The sequence below is a fragment of the Malaclemys terrapin genome, chromosome 2 (assembly GCF_027887155.1).
Source record: "Malaclemys terrapin pileata isolate rMalTer1 chromosome 2, rMalTer1.hap1, whole genome shotgun sequence".
Taxonomy (NCBI): Eukaryota; Metazoa; Chordata; order Testudines; family Emydidae; genus Malaclemys; species Malaclemys terrapin.
Genome location: NC_071506.1, coordinates 100,495,630 through 100,510,883, shown reverse-complemented (window position 1 = coordinate 100,510,883; position 15,254 = coordinate 100,495,630). Strand labels below are relative to the sequence as shown.

The 15,254-nt window shown below is 42.2% G+C and overlaps 1 protein-coding gene across 3 annotated transcripts in view; it reads left to right on the top strand.

The window, feature by feature from the left end:
* ZNF516 (zinc finger protein 516) overlaps window positions 1–15,254 on the top strand; it is a 134,582-nt gene that overhangs the window by 53,891 nt on the left and 65,437 nt on the right. For all 3 annotated transcript variants that reach the window (XM_054018971.1, XM_054018970.1, XM_054018972.1), the window contains exon 2: window positions 246–2,269. In XM_054018971.1, coding sequence (XP_053874946.1) covers window positions 367–2,269 — 1,903 coding nt within the window. In that variant the 5' untranslated portion in view covers window positions 246–366. The remainder of the gene's footprint in view (window positions 1–245; window positions 2,270–15,254) is intronic.

Below are 15,254 nucleotides of genomic sequence, written 5' to 3'. Positions count from 1 at the left end.
TTCTTTTTACCCCAAATGATATTTTAATTAATGTTGCTTTGAATGCTAACCATTTAAACTAAAATTGTGCATGTTATGGAATATGAATATAAGCTAATGCTTATTATTAAAATAACTAAAAGTATAATATGTTTTTGAAATTGGGTCTGTTGACAAAAATCGCCCAAGGAAAAGTATAAATAGTTTTAAACATATTGAAGAATCTACTTACATAGTTTCTGTATTTGTGTTTTTGTTTGTTTCAGGTGCTCATTGCCATCTGCTTACAAAACATACATGAATAAAGTGACACCCCAGACTCTTTCGAGCAATTGATAGGGGAAACTTTAACCTGAGAATGAAGAGAGAAACACTCAGCAGAACCGTATGATTGAAACCACAGCCCAGCCCTCTGCTGTTGGACAAGGCTTTGTCCTTTTGCCCTGCACGACCGATGTTGCAGTAATTCAGATGGATCGCAGCAAGGAGGCAGAGATGGAATTACGAAGATCCTCTAGTCCCAGCAAGGTAAACAAGAGTGACATTGATGGAGACAAGTCCATGTGCCACAGCTGCTGCATCTGTGGCAAGAGTTTTCCTTTTCAGAGCTCCCTGTCTCAGCACATGAGGAAGCACACAGGAGAGAAGCCCTATAAATGTCCTTACTGCGACCATAGAGCTTCCCAAAAGGGCAATCTGAAGATACACATTCGGAGTCACAGAACAGGCACTTTAAGTCAGGGGCATGAGGTGGAGATGGGAGAAGCACAGCTTGGAGAGATGGGAGTCTCAGAAGGCCTTGACGGATGCACCAGCCCCACCAAAAGTACATCTGCCTGCAACAAGATTCTGAACGGGGCAACTCAGGCAGACAACAGCAAGATTTTGTTGAGAAGCAGCAAGAAGGAGCTTGTCACAGAGGCATCACCTGCAGAAGCTGACAAGCTACCCACTTATCAGTGCATCTTCTGCAAAAACAAGTTTGAGAGAAAGAAAGACCTGGACCAGCACCTACATCAAGTCCATAAGCCGTACAAATGCAGGCTTTGTAGCTACATGACATTAAGAGAAGAGACCCTGTTAAACCACATAGAGAAAGACCATATTACAGCTCAAATTCCAAATGGGGAAACTTACACCGAGAATTGCAAGAGTGAGCTGAATGCAGGGGAATTTCCTTGTGAAGTCTGTGGTCAGGCCTTCAGTCAAACCTGGTTTCTCAAAGCTCACATGAAAAAGCATAGAGGATCGTTTGATCATGGATGCCACATTTGTGGCAGAAGATTTAAAGAACCCTGGTTTCTCAAAAACCACATGAAATCACACGGTCCAAAGACGGGGAGCAAAAACAAACCAAAAAATGATTTAGAGCCCATAGCCACTATTAATAATGTGATTCAGGAGGAAACAATTGTGACTGGCTTATCTCTGTATGAAGTTTGCACCAAGTGTGGGAATCTGTTTACAAATATGGAAAGCCTAAAAGCACACAATGCTGTACACTTGAGAGCTCAAAGAAGCAGTATTGAGAACAAAGCTGAGGGGTTAATTGATGGAAACCTAGATCCATCTGTAAATAAGCAATTTTTCTTACAGTGCCTGAATCTGAGGCCAGCTGTAGGGATAGATAGAGTTACAAATGGACAGCCTGGAAAAAGGGTAGCTGAGCTGGATCCAGTCAGTAGCTACCAGGCCTGGCAGCTGGCCACCAAAGGAAAAGTAGCGGAGCCTTCTGAGTATGTTAAATATGTGGGATGGGATGAAGTCCTTGCTGATGCAGATGTGACTTATGACAAGGATAAAAGAGAGTATATTCTTGTCAGCCAGGAGAAGCGCAAGCGAGATCAGGATTCACCCAGCTCCTCCAGCAACCCCAAGAAGAAAAGCTGTGTCAGTGGGCGCTTGGAGAAGAACAGCAATGTGCAACAAGGAGAAAACTGTATCCTTGCCCAGGGCGACCTGGACTACAGACCCTCCTCAAGGCAGAGCAGAAGGGCATCCCAAAACAAGTCCACCGAGTGCTTTGAGTGCGGAAAGATTTTCCGCACCTACCACCAAATGGTGCTCCATTCGCGGGTGCACAGGAAAGAACGCAGGAGCTGCAGTGAGAGTGGAACCGTTGCTCAGCCAGACCGGTATGGATCCAGCAGTGAAGAAGGGGATTCTGGTTCTGTTAGTGGACCAAGCACTCCAGGCTCAGCGTCTGCCCCAGAAGATTCTGTGACCTCTGGAATGGGTGAGGAGGGTGCTGAGGACAGCTCTGAGGAAGGAGTACCTGAACCATCACTAGGTAAGCTCATACACAACATTTCCCCCCCCCCCTTTCCCTATGTTACCTTTTCTTTGTCTCTAGCTCTTTTAGATCCCATGCCTCTAAGCCTCCTGGGGCCTGAATGTGGGACACAGCAAGGAGCAAAGGATCAAAATGATAGATGAGTAAAATACCATAAGAAGCTTAAAATTAATGTGGATTGATTCTGTAGCCTAATTAACATTGTTTATAGTCTCAGCTTGATGATTCAACATTTCTGATGTAAATAATAAAAGTGAGATCACAGGAGGTCTTTGCAAGATACAGGTAAATTTGGATTTCAAATGAAGGACAACTGAGAGGTAGCTTAGTTACCCCTAGCAACGCAGTTAGCTCTGCTGTTTGCTTCAATATCTCTGCTGTTAGCTTCAGTATAGCAGTATCTTTCCTGGACATCTCCGGGCCCAATTTTGCCCTGATTTACACCCTTTCTGTTGTCAGTATACAGGAGTAGTTAGAGCACAGTTTGCCTGCTATAACCTTGAAACACATAAACTTGTTAATTGCTAACGAGAAACTCATTCCTTCCTCTTTTCTTTTTCTGTGCTCTGCTTCCCCAAACTTGTGTTATAACTCTAAGGCTATAATTAATCTCTCTGGATTAAAGCAGTCCTCTGAGTCCAACTCTAGCTAAATGGAACAAATTATTCCCCAAATAGCAGCAAAGTAAATATTTAAAGAAACACTAAGCACTTTTATATCATTTTAAATTTTTGTTGTTTACTCTTCTTTGTTTATAATGCCCTGTTAGAAATGAGAGATAAACATTTCTTTCTTTACTAGCCCTCTGCTTTTTCCATTTGGCAAACAATGACATTTCCCCCCATTTTCTTTTTCTTTCATGAAGAACTAACTAATCCTGGTTTTGTAATGTTTAACTTGTTTTCAGGAGCATCAGTGAGGAAGTCACCAGCACAGTTCTGGGAATTTTTTTTAAAGATATTAGTTAACGTGTGCTTCCTCAGCTGGCTAATGAATGTCATAGAAGAACAGCAACAGGTTCTAGGATCATGTATTAAGTTTTATATTTGATCCTTATTAACGGCAATGATGATGTGTTGTTGAATATATTTTGTTACTGGATCATTTTAAGAGGGGTCAAAGTTTGAGCCGAAACTACAAGGCATATCCCTTTCTAAATGTAATGCTTAGATCAGGGGTCTCAAAGATGCGGCCCGCGGAGCTCTTCCCTGCGGCCCGCCAAGCTCCCCCCCCCCCCCAGTTACTTCTGGTCACAGCCAAACTCCCCTCCCCCTCCCCCCCGAGTTATTTTACGTGGCAGCTAAGCTCCCTGCTCGCTGCTCCCCAATGTTTGGGGCCAGGTCTCTCCCCCAGCCCTGTCTGCCACCCCCATGCACCTCCCCTGAGTGTCCCCTGGCCTCACCTCTGCACCCCCTCCTATTGCCAATCTCCATCCCAGAGCCTGCACCCTCACCCCCTGCCCCAGCCCAGAGCCTTCACCCAGCACCCAAACTCCATCCCAGAGCCTGCACCCCAGACCTCCACCCCCACCCAAACTCCCTCCCAGAGCCTTAGGCAGGTGGGGGTGGAGTTTGGGGGGGCGGTTTCTGGGCACCACCAAAATTTCTACAAATCTGCCATCCCTGGAAGAGACAGAGCAGGGGTGGAGTGGTGGTGCAGCCCAGTGCAGTGTGTGTGTTTGTGTGTGGAGGCTTTAACAGAAGTAAATCTAACTAAGTGCATGTTTTGTCCTTTGAGTGAGGTGCATTACTGAGTGTATATATTTTATTAAAACCACTTGGAAATGATTTGTTGTAGGAGCAGCAGTGATCTGTATGCTCTGTATAATGCTTAGCACTTTCCAGGAGGGAGGGGGGAGGAGTACACTCGGGGGAGGGGGAGAAGAGACGGGGCAGGGGCGGGGCCTCATGGAAGGGGTGGAGTGGGGGTAGAGCCGGGGCCAGCGAGGGGGGGTGTCAGTGATGCAGCCCTCGGGCCAATGCACTAATCCTCATGTGGCCCTTGTGGTCATTTGAGTTTGAGACCCCTGGCTTAGATCCTCCTCCCTTCTTCCCCCAAGGGTTGAAATCATTATAAAAACCCTTTTTTGGACCTAAAGTGTCCTTTTTTGGGAACAAAACTTGTCTTGGGTTGACTTCACTGTAAGTTGTCAACTTTATTAGCTTCACTGGGACTTAAGTCCCAGATGGGCAAATCAGGGGCACATTAGATTAGAAGGTTAAATTAATGAAATACCAAAGCCAAATTCTTATGTGCTTCCCTGCCCATTTTAAAAAACCACAACTCTGATAAGTACTAGTGACAGATCAATCTAAGTATTTTTGTCATGCTCAATAGTAGGCCCAAAATTTGGTCTGTCCATTTATTGTTGTATTTATGCAATTTAAAAAAAGTTTATGAAAGTATACTCGTTGCATTCATGTTAAAGTCCAATGGGCACTGTCTGAAACACTCCTGTACAATTGATTCAATATGTAATTACTGAAATGCGGCTTCATTCAGGGTGAAATGAGGCTGTGAAATTCTACCAGTGCAATGCACGATACCTTTGTGGAAATGGTTGTGATGGAAAATCATCTCGCCAGAGACAGTTCAAATCAGCAAAATTCCTTTCATATGATGCTCAAAGAGTAAATTCTTCTTCTGTACTGTTCTTCTTAATCATTTGATTTTAACCTTATCTCTTTCCTACCTCAGTTCAACTTCTGAACGCTGATCTCAGAAGTGAAAGCATTTTAAAGTTACACAGCAATTTCTCCCATAATAACCTAGTGCCAATAGGAAACTAATTTTCTTTAGTTGGCAAATTGGTTCTCACCTTCCCTATTGAACAGTAAGAAAGTAGCAAACTGATCAAGCTAAATAAAGATGAATCTCAGTAAACAGATGCATTTGCACTGTTTGTGTGCTTCATTTTATATTCCAAAACATCACATTTGAAAAGCTAGTTAATCAAAGGGACTACTATATAGTTAAGGAACTTTCTTGTTGCTACTTCATTGTTAATGCAGTTTATTAAATATTTATTAGTGATATCAATGAAGTAAACATTTTTCACAGCTGACCAAGCTTTCCAATTGAAAATAAAATAAGTAGGACACAATCATTTTTAGGCCAAGATCAGTATCTTAATTTCCCTCTATTTATATCTCTTTGGTAAGGCAGTTTAATGGATATGCCATTCAACTGTTTTATACTGTCGCCAGTTTAGAGATAGAGGATTGGGTCATTCTGTCCATCAGGCTGTATGAATACTTTGTTCAGATAAAAGAATTTTAGCCCTCTTGAGGTTGCTTATTCAATTCATGAGGCTTTCCCGCCTCCTTTATGAACTAAAACTTGAAGTCTATAGAGTACAGGCCAAATTCTGCCTTCATTTACAACCAGCCAGCCCCATTAAAATCAAATGCTTTGTTATGCTCTTTAAATTGTCTTTTGTCCTAGAACTGTTATGGTTTGCTACCCTCTGCTGAGGCTCTTCTAGTTAATCTCACAGGGTCAGGTGGCCTTTTTAGTCAATAGCAAAGCTCTAGCAGCCATCTTCAATAGCTGTAAGTGAACGATGTTCTCAAATTTTACAGTTACTTTTCCCCACATTCACTTTACGGTGTTATTTTTACTCAGAATGTGGCTGGGCAAACCTCGTGATGCTCATGAGACTATTTAAAAATACATTATTTACTTTTATTTTCATATCTTAACTTCCTTTTCCCATAACTTGTATATGTTACTGTGGGACTACGAGCCTGAAAGGCAATAGGGCCTTGATCCTGCAAGAGGGCTGACCATTCTGTCCCTGGTCCAACATAGCATTTAAGCACATAATTAACTTTAAACATGTGACCAGTATAATTTAGCTGAGCATGTGCTTTCTGGATTGGGGCCAGAATGCATGGCACCTCACAGAATTGAGTCATATTAGAGGAGCAAACAGCATGCACCAAATGCAAAATAGCTCTGAGTCTCTCAAATACAGAGTGTTCCTACCCTTCATTTATCCTTTGCTAAATCGCTAGAGTCTTATCATTCGTTCTCAGCCATGTGGGTTGTGTTTGCAAACCCAGATTACCATCCATCAGAGGCTCCCAAACTGGCGTATGGAGTACTTATAGCTGCATAGACTTGAAGGCCTGAAGGGACCATTATGTAGACTGACCTATTGCAACATTGCAGGCCACAGAACTCCTTCAATAGGCCCATACCTCTATCTGAGTTACTCAGATCCTCAAATCTTGGTTTAAAATTTTTCAAGTTACAGAGAATCCAACATTTACTCTAGTTCAAACCAGCAAACTGCTGATGGTCTGTGGAAAAAGTGGCAGGTCACATGGTGTTGGTTCTCCTCCTTTTATTCAGCTGTTAATCATTTTAAAAGATGACCAGAAATTGCATTCCTAATAACATTTTTCCATGTAAACGTTCTCTGCAATTGCCATAGGAATGTTATGCAAATGAGAGGGGAGTGGTCAGTGTGATGGCCAAAGGGAGAAGAGGTGGCCCATTAGCGATACTGTCCGTTAAGAAGGAACTGCACTATGAAAAGATATAATCTCTGTGCACCGTTTGTCAGTGGCATGAATGGCATCAACAAGTAAGGTTATGTCAGCATTTCCATTATGGTGCATTTGAAGCTGCCTGAGCCAGGTGCAAGCAGCTGTTGCTCAGCACTTGCAATGACTTCAGCTTTTTTTTTTTTTTTATTAGTTTCAGATCTTAACTAAAAGTGGTAGGTTAGGGGTCATGCATCATTTCCATAAAAGTACAAGGAGAAACGATCTCTATTTTTAGCCCATCTGCTACTCCCCCAAAGTATATAATTTGGTGAGCCAAAAAAAAAAAAGTCAGGACATGCAAGATAGTGTCTTTATTTTTAGGCTGAAAGTGGTCACCCTAATTTGACCCCCCATGGGCAGCCCTAAAGCACAAAACAGGCAGAATTATTGCTCTCCATATCAAAGCCATCATTAAAACAAAATCGTATGGGAAGACACCTGCCACACCATTCCTTCCCCATTAACTTGTTGTTATCCAGCTAGATCTCTGTCTGCAGGTAACTGGGTGGGGTGGTTTGGGGTTTTATTTGCTTTTTTGTGTGTCCTTTTGAGCTTGATCTCTGCAAAGACCTTGTCTCCCCCCCCCCAAAAAACAACAACAACAAACAAATAAAAAACCAAAAACTAGTGTCATAGTGTGTTTGAAGCTTAGAAAGTGCTACGGCATCAATTTGTTCATTAAGGCATTATGGGCTATTTCAGTTTTGAAATCTAGAAAGAAGCCTCAACTGTGATGACATGACTGCCAGATGGTCGCAGGTGGGAAAATGGGGAAGCAAGTTCAAGTAGTTTTAATTTAATATTTTACAGAGCAACAAGCAAGCAGCCGAAGAACAATATTTTGTATCCTCCACTGTAGTGCTCAAGGGATTTAGTGAAGGAAATAAATTACTTCCCCCTATGTACACATTCTCTCTCTGAATGAAAAAAGTTATAAAATAACTGTAGAAAACTAGGATTTTTAACTATTAGAGGTGGGGTAGAGGAGGGGGAAGTTTTATTATTCTAATTCGTCTTTTTCCAAGAAAGGGAGGAAGAGGAGAGAGATCACTGTGGACGAGTGGGAACCCTGATTCAAGTGGGAAAGTTTCTCCTACATTTAATGTTTTTCCCCCATTCTCCGCCTCTACCTTTTATGTATCTTGTCTTGTTCTCCCAGCTTCTTCCTACATTTAAAAAAGTGACTCCTTTTTACTGATGCTTCTCAACGTAGCTGATGCATCCTGTTGTTTTGTTGTTGTTTATTATGTTTATTACAGTCGTGGCTGGGGGCTCACTGAGAATGGCGCCTCAGTGTGCTAGGCACTGTATAAAAAGAGTAGTAGGCAGCAGTTCCTGCCTCGGAGAACTTACCATCTAAATAGGTAAGACAGACAAAAGATGGGGGAAGGTTGGAGCAAACAGCCAGTCAGCACAGGGGGCAGAATGTTTAGTGAAAACTGTAGAAAATACTCTGATAGCATCATTTGTGTTGGGAGGTCCCTGCTTAGACTACTTCAGCAGCTTCTTTGCTGGCTTCAGTCTCTGACTCCCCCATACAGGTTCTTTCGCCAAGGGCACATGAGTCCTAGTGCTTCCTTAGGGGTCTCCACTGTAAAATTCTGGGGCCAGGCGCTGCACTGAGCAGCACAGTGGAGGTTGTGAGGGAAAGAGAATGCTGAAGAGGATCAGTGAGGGGCAAGCCCTTCAGACCTACTCCCAGGGTAGCAGGGTGTTTTGCTACTGCAGTTAAGAAAAAATATATAAGGGTAGGACATCACATCACTACTGTTTCATGTTCATCAGAGATGAGAGTTCAGAAAGGGTTTACAAAAACAAAAACTTTAGGATGGCAATGGAAGCATGTCTGGCAGCAGAAGCACATCCTCTCCTGGTCATATAGTTATAGTTGATAGTTGTAGACTAACCTGAATATTCTTGATATCAAGAACAAGAAATCAGAGCTCTTAACCTCTTCTCGGTTATGGTTGAAGTTCTAGGCACTGGAGAAGTGCCTGTTTGTTTTAGTTTTTAACTTGTCCAGTGGGATTTCTTGGGGAATCAATGGTTAGATACTGTTTTATGTAATGTCTTGGTTAATGAACTGAAACGGGGGAAAAACAGCATATTATTATATGTACATTAGGAGGTGTGGCAAACAACACTGAGCACACAGCCATAATAAAAAGAGACACACAACTGATAGCATATGATATCTATAAATTGGGGTACTTGGGAAGAACTATAGGGAAATCTCTGAAGTCTGTTGAAATTCTTTAGAGTAGGAGAGATTTTTGCAAGAACAGAATGGGAAAATGCTAATTATTTTGCAAAAAAAGACTGTCCCTACGTAGTGACCACTAGTCTTTTGGGAGGTTAGAAACATGAGCATGAAATAAAATGAGATTCAGCTGTGAAAATTGTAAATTAATACATTTGGGGATAACTGGTGAATTCTTGGCCCCATTGAAGACAGTGTGAATTTCTCAGGATTTCACCCTAGTAATCTAACAGCAATATATGCAGTGGGAGAGAAATATTTGGAAAGCAGTTATCCTCAAAGAGGCATGGGGTAATAGTGGATAATAGAGCTGGCTGACAATTGTTTAGGATGGTCCATAACTAAAGATAATGGGATGATACTGAGCAAAGGAAAATATAGACAATATCAGAAAAAATGTGCTTATCTTTAAATATAAGAATTCCCCCCGCCCCCAGAAGTGATAAAAGCCTTATTTTTTGAGTTATTTAAAAAAACTAAAATAAATAAAGCCCCAAAAATATAATGCTCTTATTTGTATGATTGATTAAACTTAGGGAAGAAGAAATGAGTTATTAGTGAGGGCATATGGGGAGATAATCTACAACATATTTGCACATACAAGTGCTCCTTCTGTCTTGGTGTGGCTGAGGTGTAAGCAAATGCACATATGGCTCTATATGCCCCTAATTCTGGCCAAGGGCTTCCTACCTCCCTGTAAGGAACAGGATATTTCATTGTGGGATACTTTTGTATCAGGGTTTTTAAAGTTCTGTAGAATGCATCGACGTTACTCTGTGGGCATAAGAGAAATTAGGCAAGGTTTGGGATTTGGTAAAACCCAAAATGTGTGTTTAGTTTGCACCAGAGGGGTGTAAATTCTAGAGTACACTATCTTACCATGCACTAATTGGCCTGCGTGGATCCTGCTGGCACGCACTAGAAGTTCACTAATGCATGTTAATGTAGTACTCTTTGAAATGGAGACTTTTAGTGCGCACCATACAGGATCCACACGGGCCAGTTAGTGCTCAACATGCCAGTGCACATTAACATTTACACCACTGTAATGTGGATGAACGCACTGAATAGAAAAGACCTGTGATACTAAAATTAGCATAACAATACTTGAGCTGTATTGTCAACCCCAAGCATATAGAAGTCATTCCCTAAATGTCATGATACTGGCTTAAGAATTATGAAATTTTAAGAAAAAATAAATGTGGGTCTTTTGCCGCCTTGGGTCACATTTCCAGCTCTTCCCCTCAACCATGAGGGTTAGAAATTTTTTTCTTTTTCCAGTGGAAGTTGAGATTCTTATATAATCATGAGCAGGATATCATCAGACTTGTGATAAAAATCCCAGGAGTTAGCAATACTGCTTTCTGTTTTCTAAGAGATTCCTAATAAATGGCAAGACTAGAATTGATGAAGCTTAAGGGTTTGCCATGGAAAGACAAATCCTTAAGAGAACCTGAAAAGAAGGATAGGGGAATGACTGGACACCACACCATTTGCGCACGAAAACATCTTAGACTTCCACAAAGTGCAACAATTACAAATAAGGACAATTCCAGTAATTTAGATTAGTTGTATACAAATGAAGAAGAAAAAAGAAAGCATAATGCTACAATTGCACAATACATCAGCAAAATCTGACAATGTCTGAGTTGACTGTCAGTATAGAACACCTCCCCCCATGCACACTTTATTAGCAAAACTGATTCAGAACCACACACAAAAGGGTGATTAATGCCAGTACTTTCAAATATCACTGCAGGTTGATGACACAAATGTAGAATAGAGGGGTTAAACAGAGGCCAGGGCCCAAGTTCTTTGCAGTCACACACAAGAGAAATTATGTAAGGTTTGGTATCTGGCAAAGCCCAGGCTGTCACTCTTGGCAAATTCATGAAACCAAGATTAGATCAGTATACAGCTTGAAACATGGTTGATTCTAAACATTTCAAGAACCACTGGTGCCCCCGGTTTTTCTTTGGCACCATTCTTGTTAACACTCTGAGAGCACTATTCTAACACACTCAGGGAGACAGTGGTATTACTGCATGGCCTGGAATGTGTTTTGCAAATCATAGATGGCAGAGTGCTATTTGTGAGCAGCATTGGGCCAGGGTATCCCTTCATAGCAGAATCTTACAGCACCCCTTTTAGGAGTGTGGTATGTTGCTCCAGACCACAGTGGAAATGGACATAAATGGGTATCTTTCTAGTGTTACGGCCAGTGGTCATAATTTGCTTCTATTTATCCTTGGATTACTGGGGTTAATGTGACTAGAGAGAGGAACTGAGAGGACTGAACAAAACAGAAATGAGTGTTTTGCACCAAAAGGGAATGGATGACAAGGAAAGGTTTGGTAGCTAGAAGCACTGAAGGGTGTTGGTGAGAGAGAAGAGGAGCCAGAGGACATATATGGGAATGGCTAATCCTCCAGTTATACTGGCTTTAAGGTCTACACGCCAAATTGCTTGGCCTTTCCTTATTTTAAGATAAATGTAGGAGCTTGTAGCAGATAATGGAAGAAGTGATTGATTAGAGCTGAATAAATACATGTTGAGTATTGGCCTGCTAGCTGTGCTCTGTGTAATTTTATGTATTATACTGACATCATACAAACTAACCTTTACCCTGTAGGCCTTTTGGGTTATTTCCACTGTGTTTCTGATTGGCCAAGTTCCTTTTTTCTAGGTTCCGTTTTACTGAATCTGAGGCACTGTGAGTAGATGAGCTCAAAGTATTTGCATACAATACAAGTAGCTTAAATTCCTCTCACAGTGGAGCAGATAATGTGGTACAGATAATGTCTGGTCCAGTCAAGTTGGTGCTTTAGGCATGCTGGGCTAGCTGTGGACACCTCAGTAGTTAAATTACTTTTTTTCACAGAAATTAAATCTTTCTTGCTGCTCCTAGAAAACTTCATTAGCAGCATTTGGAGGTTGTAGATACATTAATAGTAGGTTTGCTGCTGTGACTGTTCTCCCATTTCTTGCACTTTACCAAACTGCGGTAGATGATTTCACTTGAAGCATTTAGTTATACTTGGTAAGTTGTGAAAGGGCAGCCAACTCCCAAGCACACCCTCGTAGCCCAGGGTGGGACTGCAGGCCTCTGCCTCAGTTTCCCTTCCATAGGTTCCCAGTTATCCACAGAAACTTTATGTCCAGTAACAAACTCCCTTCTTGGGGCCTGGTTTATTAACATAAAATGAACCCAGAGTAAAGTCAAACCCAAAGTAAAGTCTCTCTTCCATCCTAGTCTCCCACTGGGAGCAGTCCCTCCTCCCAGAGGTCGCTCTGGCTCCATCTCTTCACTAGGCCCAGTTATCAACTCATCCCAGGCTCTGTTGATTCTGTCTCTCCCCTTGAGATTGGGGGTTGCATAGACCGCCCTTCTTGGGGCAGTGTTTGCTGAATGCTCAGGCTGCTTGCCAACACAGCAGCTCTCCTCTCTCCAGCTTCCTCTTTCTGTTTCCCTCTTTATAAGGCCCAGGTGCCTTCCCTTAAGCCCGGTTGCGCAGCAGTTAGTCAGTCACAGGTGCACTGCTTTCTCTTAAAGGGGCCAGACAGAGGGTTTCTTTTTATAAATTTCTTTTTGTGCACAAAGGGCCACAGTTAGGCTAGATAATTTCTGTAGACCTGTGCTATACTGCAGATAAAGTGCTGTGATGGAGCAGAATGTTTAGCTGGAGCACATGGCAGCTTATATCAAATGAGGCTGTAGATATTAGTAATTCCATCCTTTAGAGAAAAGTTGTACCAACACATTAAGGGATTTCCTAATCCTTGCAGTCGTGTGTGTTTGAAAAGAAAACTAGGAAAGTGGGGGTATTGTGAAAAGATTTGGAAGACAGTGTAAGAAACTTTTACTACCTAGACATGTAAGATCATACCAACTCTGTTGAAGATGTGCTAAGCACCAGTAGATCTGAATATAACTCCAGTAGCTTCTGGATGTAACTTCTGGAAAACATAGAGCCAAGATCTCTTATTGGACCAACATCTGTTGGTGAAAGAGACAAGCTTTTGAGCTACACACAGCTCTTCTTCAGGTCTGGGAAAGGTACATAGACTGGAGTTACCTGCATTTAAAGATTAGTCATGTCTACATTATTTTGTATGGCCAGCATCCATTCCTTGTTTACTGAATACTCTAACATTTAAAAAAAAAAAAAAAAATTTTAGGGTGAGATTCAGAAAAGCACAGATGGCAGTTAGCCACCTAACTTATTTGTTCCTTCAAAAATCTCCCCTTTTAGGTTAAATCTATTGTATGTATTTTGATTGCTGGTGTATGTGACTTTTTGCTCTTCTTCAGCAAATGTTAATGATATCTGCATACATGCACTTTCAATTTCTGTATCCAGTTGGAGAATAACTTACTTGACTTCCTCAAGAACTTCGCCTCTTGATCCTTAGTCTAGTTAGTTTGTGAAAGTGTGAATAGCAACTCTGGATTTGCTTATTACTGGGCTTTTGAATGTTTCTATTACAGCATGCTGTGTCACTCAATGTGACATTTATACTCATTAAATCATGTCCTGAAATGTGGAGATAGATCTGATTAAGAGGTTCCCCTGTCTTGCAATGTTTTTTTGAGAGACAAAAAAAACCCAGCTGGTGAAACTTGTTTCAGATAATGGAATTGATAACAGTAATGTTTTGAATCTGATTTCCAAATATTTCTGTATCACTGCAGCTTCTTTTAAAGGGTTTCTAGTGATCTGTAAATAATTGCTGACGAGGGATTTGTACAGATGCCTTTTGATGTTAGATTTTTTTTGCTGCTCTTAATATCCTGGTTCACAGTTTGCCCCCATCCACCTTAAATCCAGACTCAGGTCTTCTTTGTTAGTGCTTTAGATTCAAGAGTGGGTGCAGTGTGCCTCTCAGTGGATGCAGTGTGCCTCTCAGTGGATGCAATGGACTAAATTCTGAATGGTTGCAAATGATGTAAAGTTAGTGCAGAATTTGGCCCAGTGTCACCCAGTAGTCAACTTTTAATCAAAAGTTGCCTTTTACAATTATGGTATTCAATAGGCACTCATTCTTGCCTTTATTTCTCTCTCTCTGCACCTTTTTCATAGCACCAGTCACCTACCCAGACAGAAGATTATTTTAGCTTAGATGGACAGCCACTTACTATGCTCAGACAACATATTGTCTTTTCTGAGTTATACCAGTATAAGTCAAGAGTACTTCCACTGCAGTGAATGGAATACACTGGTGTAAAACTGGAGTGAAAGCACAGTGGGGTCCATTGTTTTCAATTGTCTCTTAATTGCCTACAAGACATTGCAGGACCTGCATGGGGATGCTTGGAAAATGCAAAGTTGAGAACTAATCTGTGTTTGAACATAGCTGTGTTGGAGGTGACACCTCTAATGTTTGTTACATCTTTTGATGTTTGGGTTGTTTGAGTATTATGCTGTAGCAAGGTGAAGACTCACTGGCGCGGCGCCTCCTGCTGGTCGTCTCGGGAATTAGCTGTCCAGCATATGAAGCGCCTCCTCCCTGGCCAGTGTCTCACCTGCCACTGGCCCCTGTGTCCCTCCCAGACCCTGGTGCCCCCTTACCTTGGGGTGCTACCCCCTGGCAGTGCCCACACACTCTGGGTCTCCCCTCCCAGGGGAACCCCCAACCCTCTATCCCCACCTTGCCTCAGTGGCTACTGCCAGTCATCATCTAACCCCTGCTCACCAGGGCAGGCTGCAGTCTGTAAACCACTCATCACTGGCAAGGGGAGTTTTGGACCTGCAGCCAGGTACCTCTCTTTAGGCCTTGAAAAAGGCCTGCAGCCTGAGTTGCCACCAGGCTGGAGCTCCCCAGCGCCTCTTGCCTTTCCCCACCACTTCTCTACCTCTGGTACCTTGCTCCCAGGCAGCTAGGCCCTTCTCTCTCCACTGCTAGAGAGAGACTGACTTAGTGCCTGGCTCACAGCCCTTTTTATAGGGCCAGCTGTGGCCTGATTGGGGGGGTGACCCCAGGTGTGGCTGCTTCCCAGGAGCTTTTTCTCTCAGGAGCGGGGTAACTGCCCCACTACATATGCCTGGGAGTTGCTTTACTCTTTGGATCAGATTTACAGAATAGAATCTCTCATGGCTTAAACACTGACATGAAGGCTCACTCTTTTTGCTCATAAAATTTCAGGGTTGGGTTTTTTTATGCTATGGTA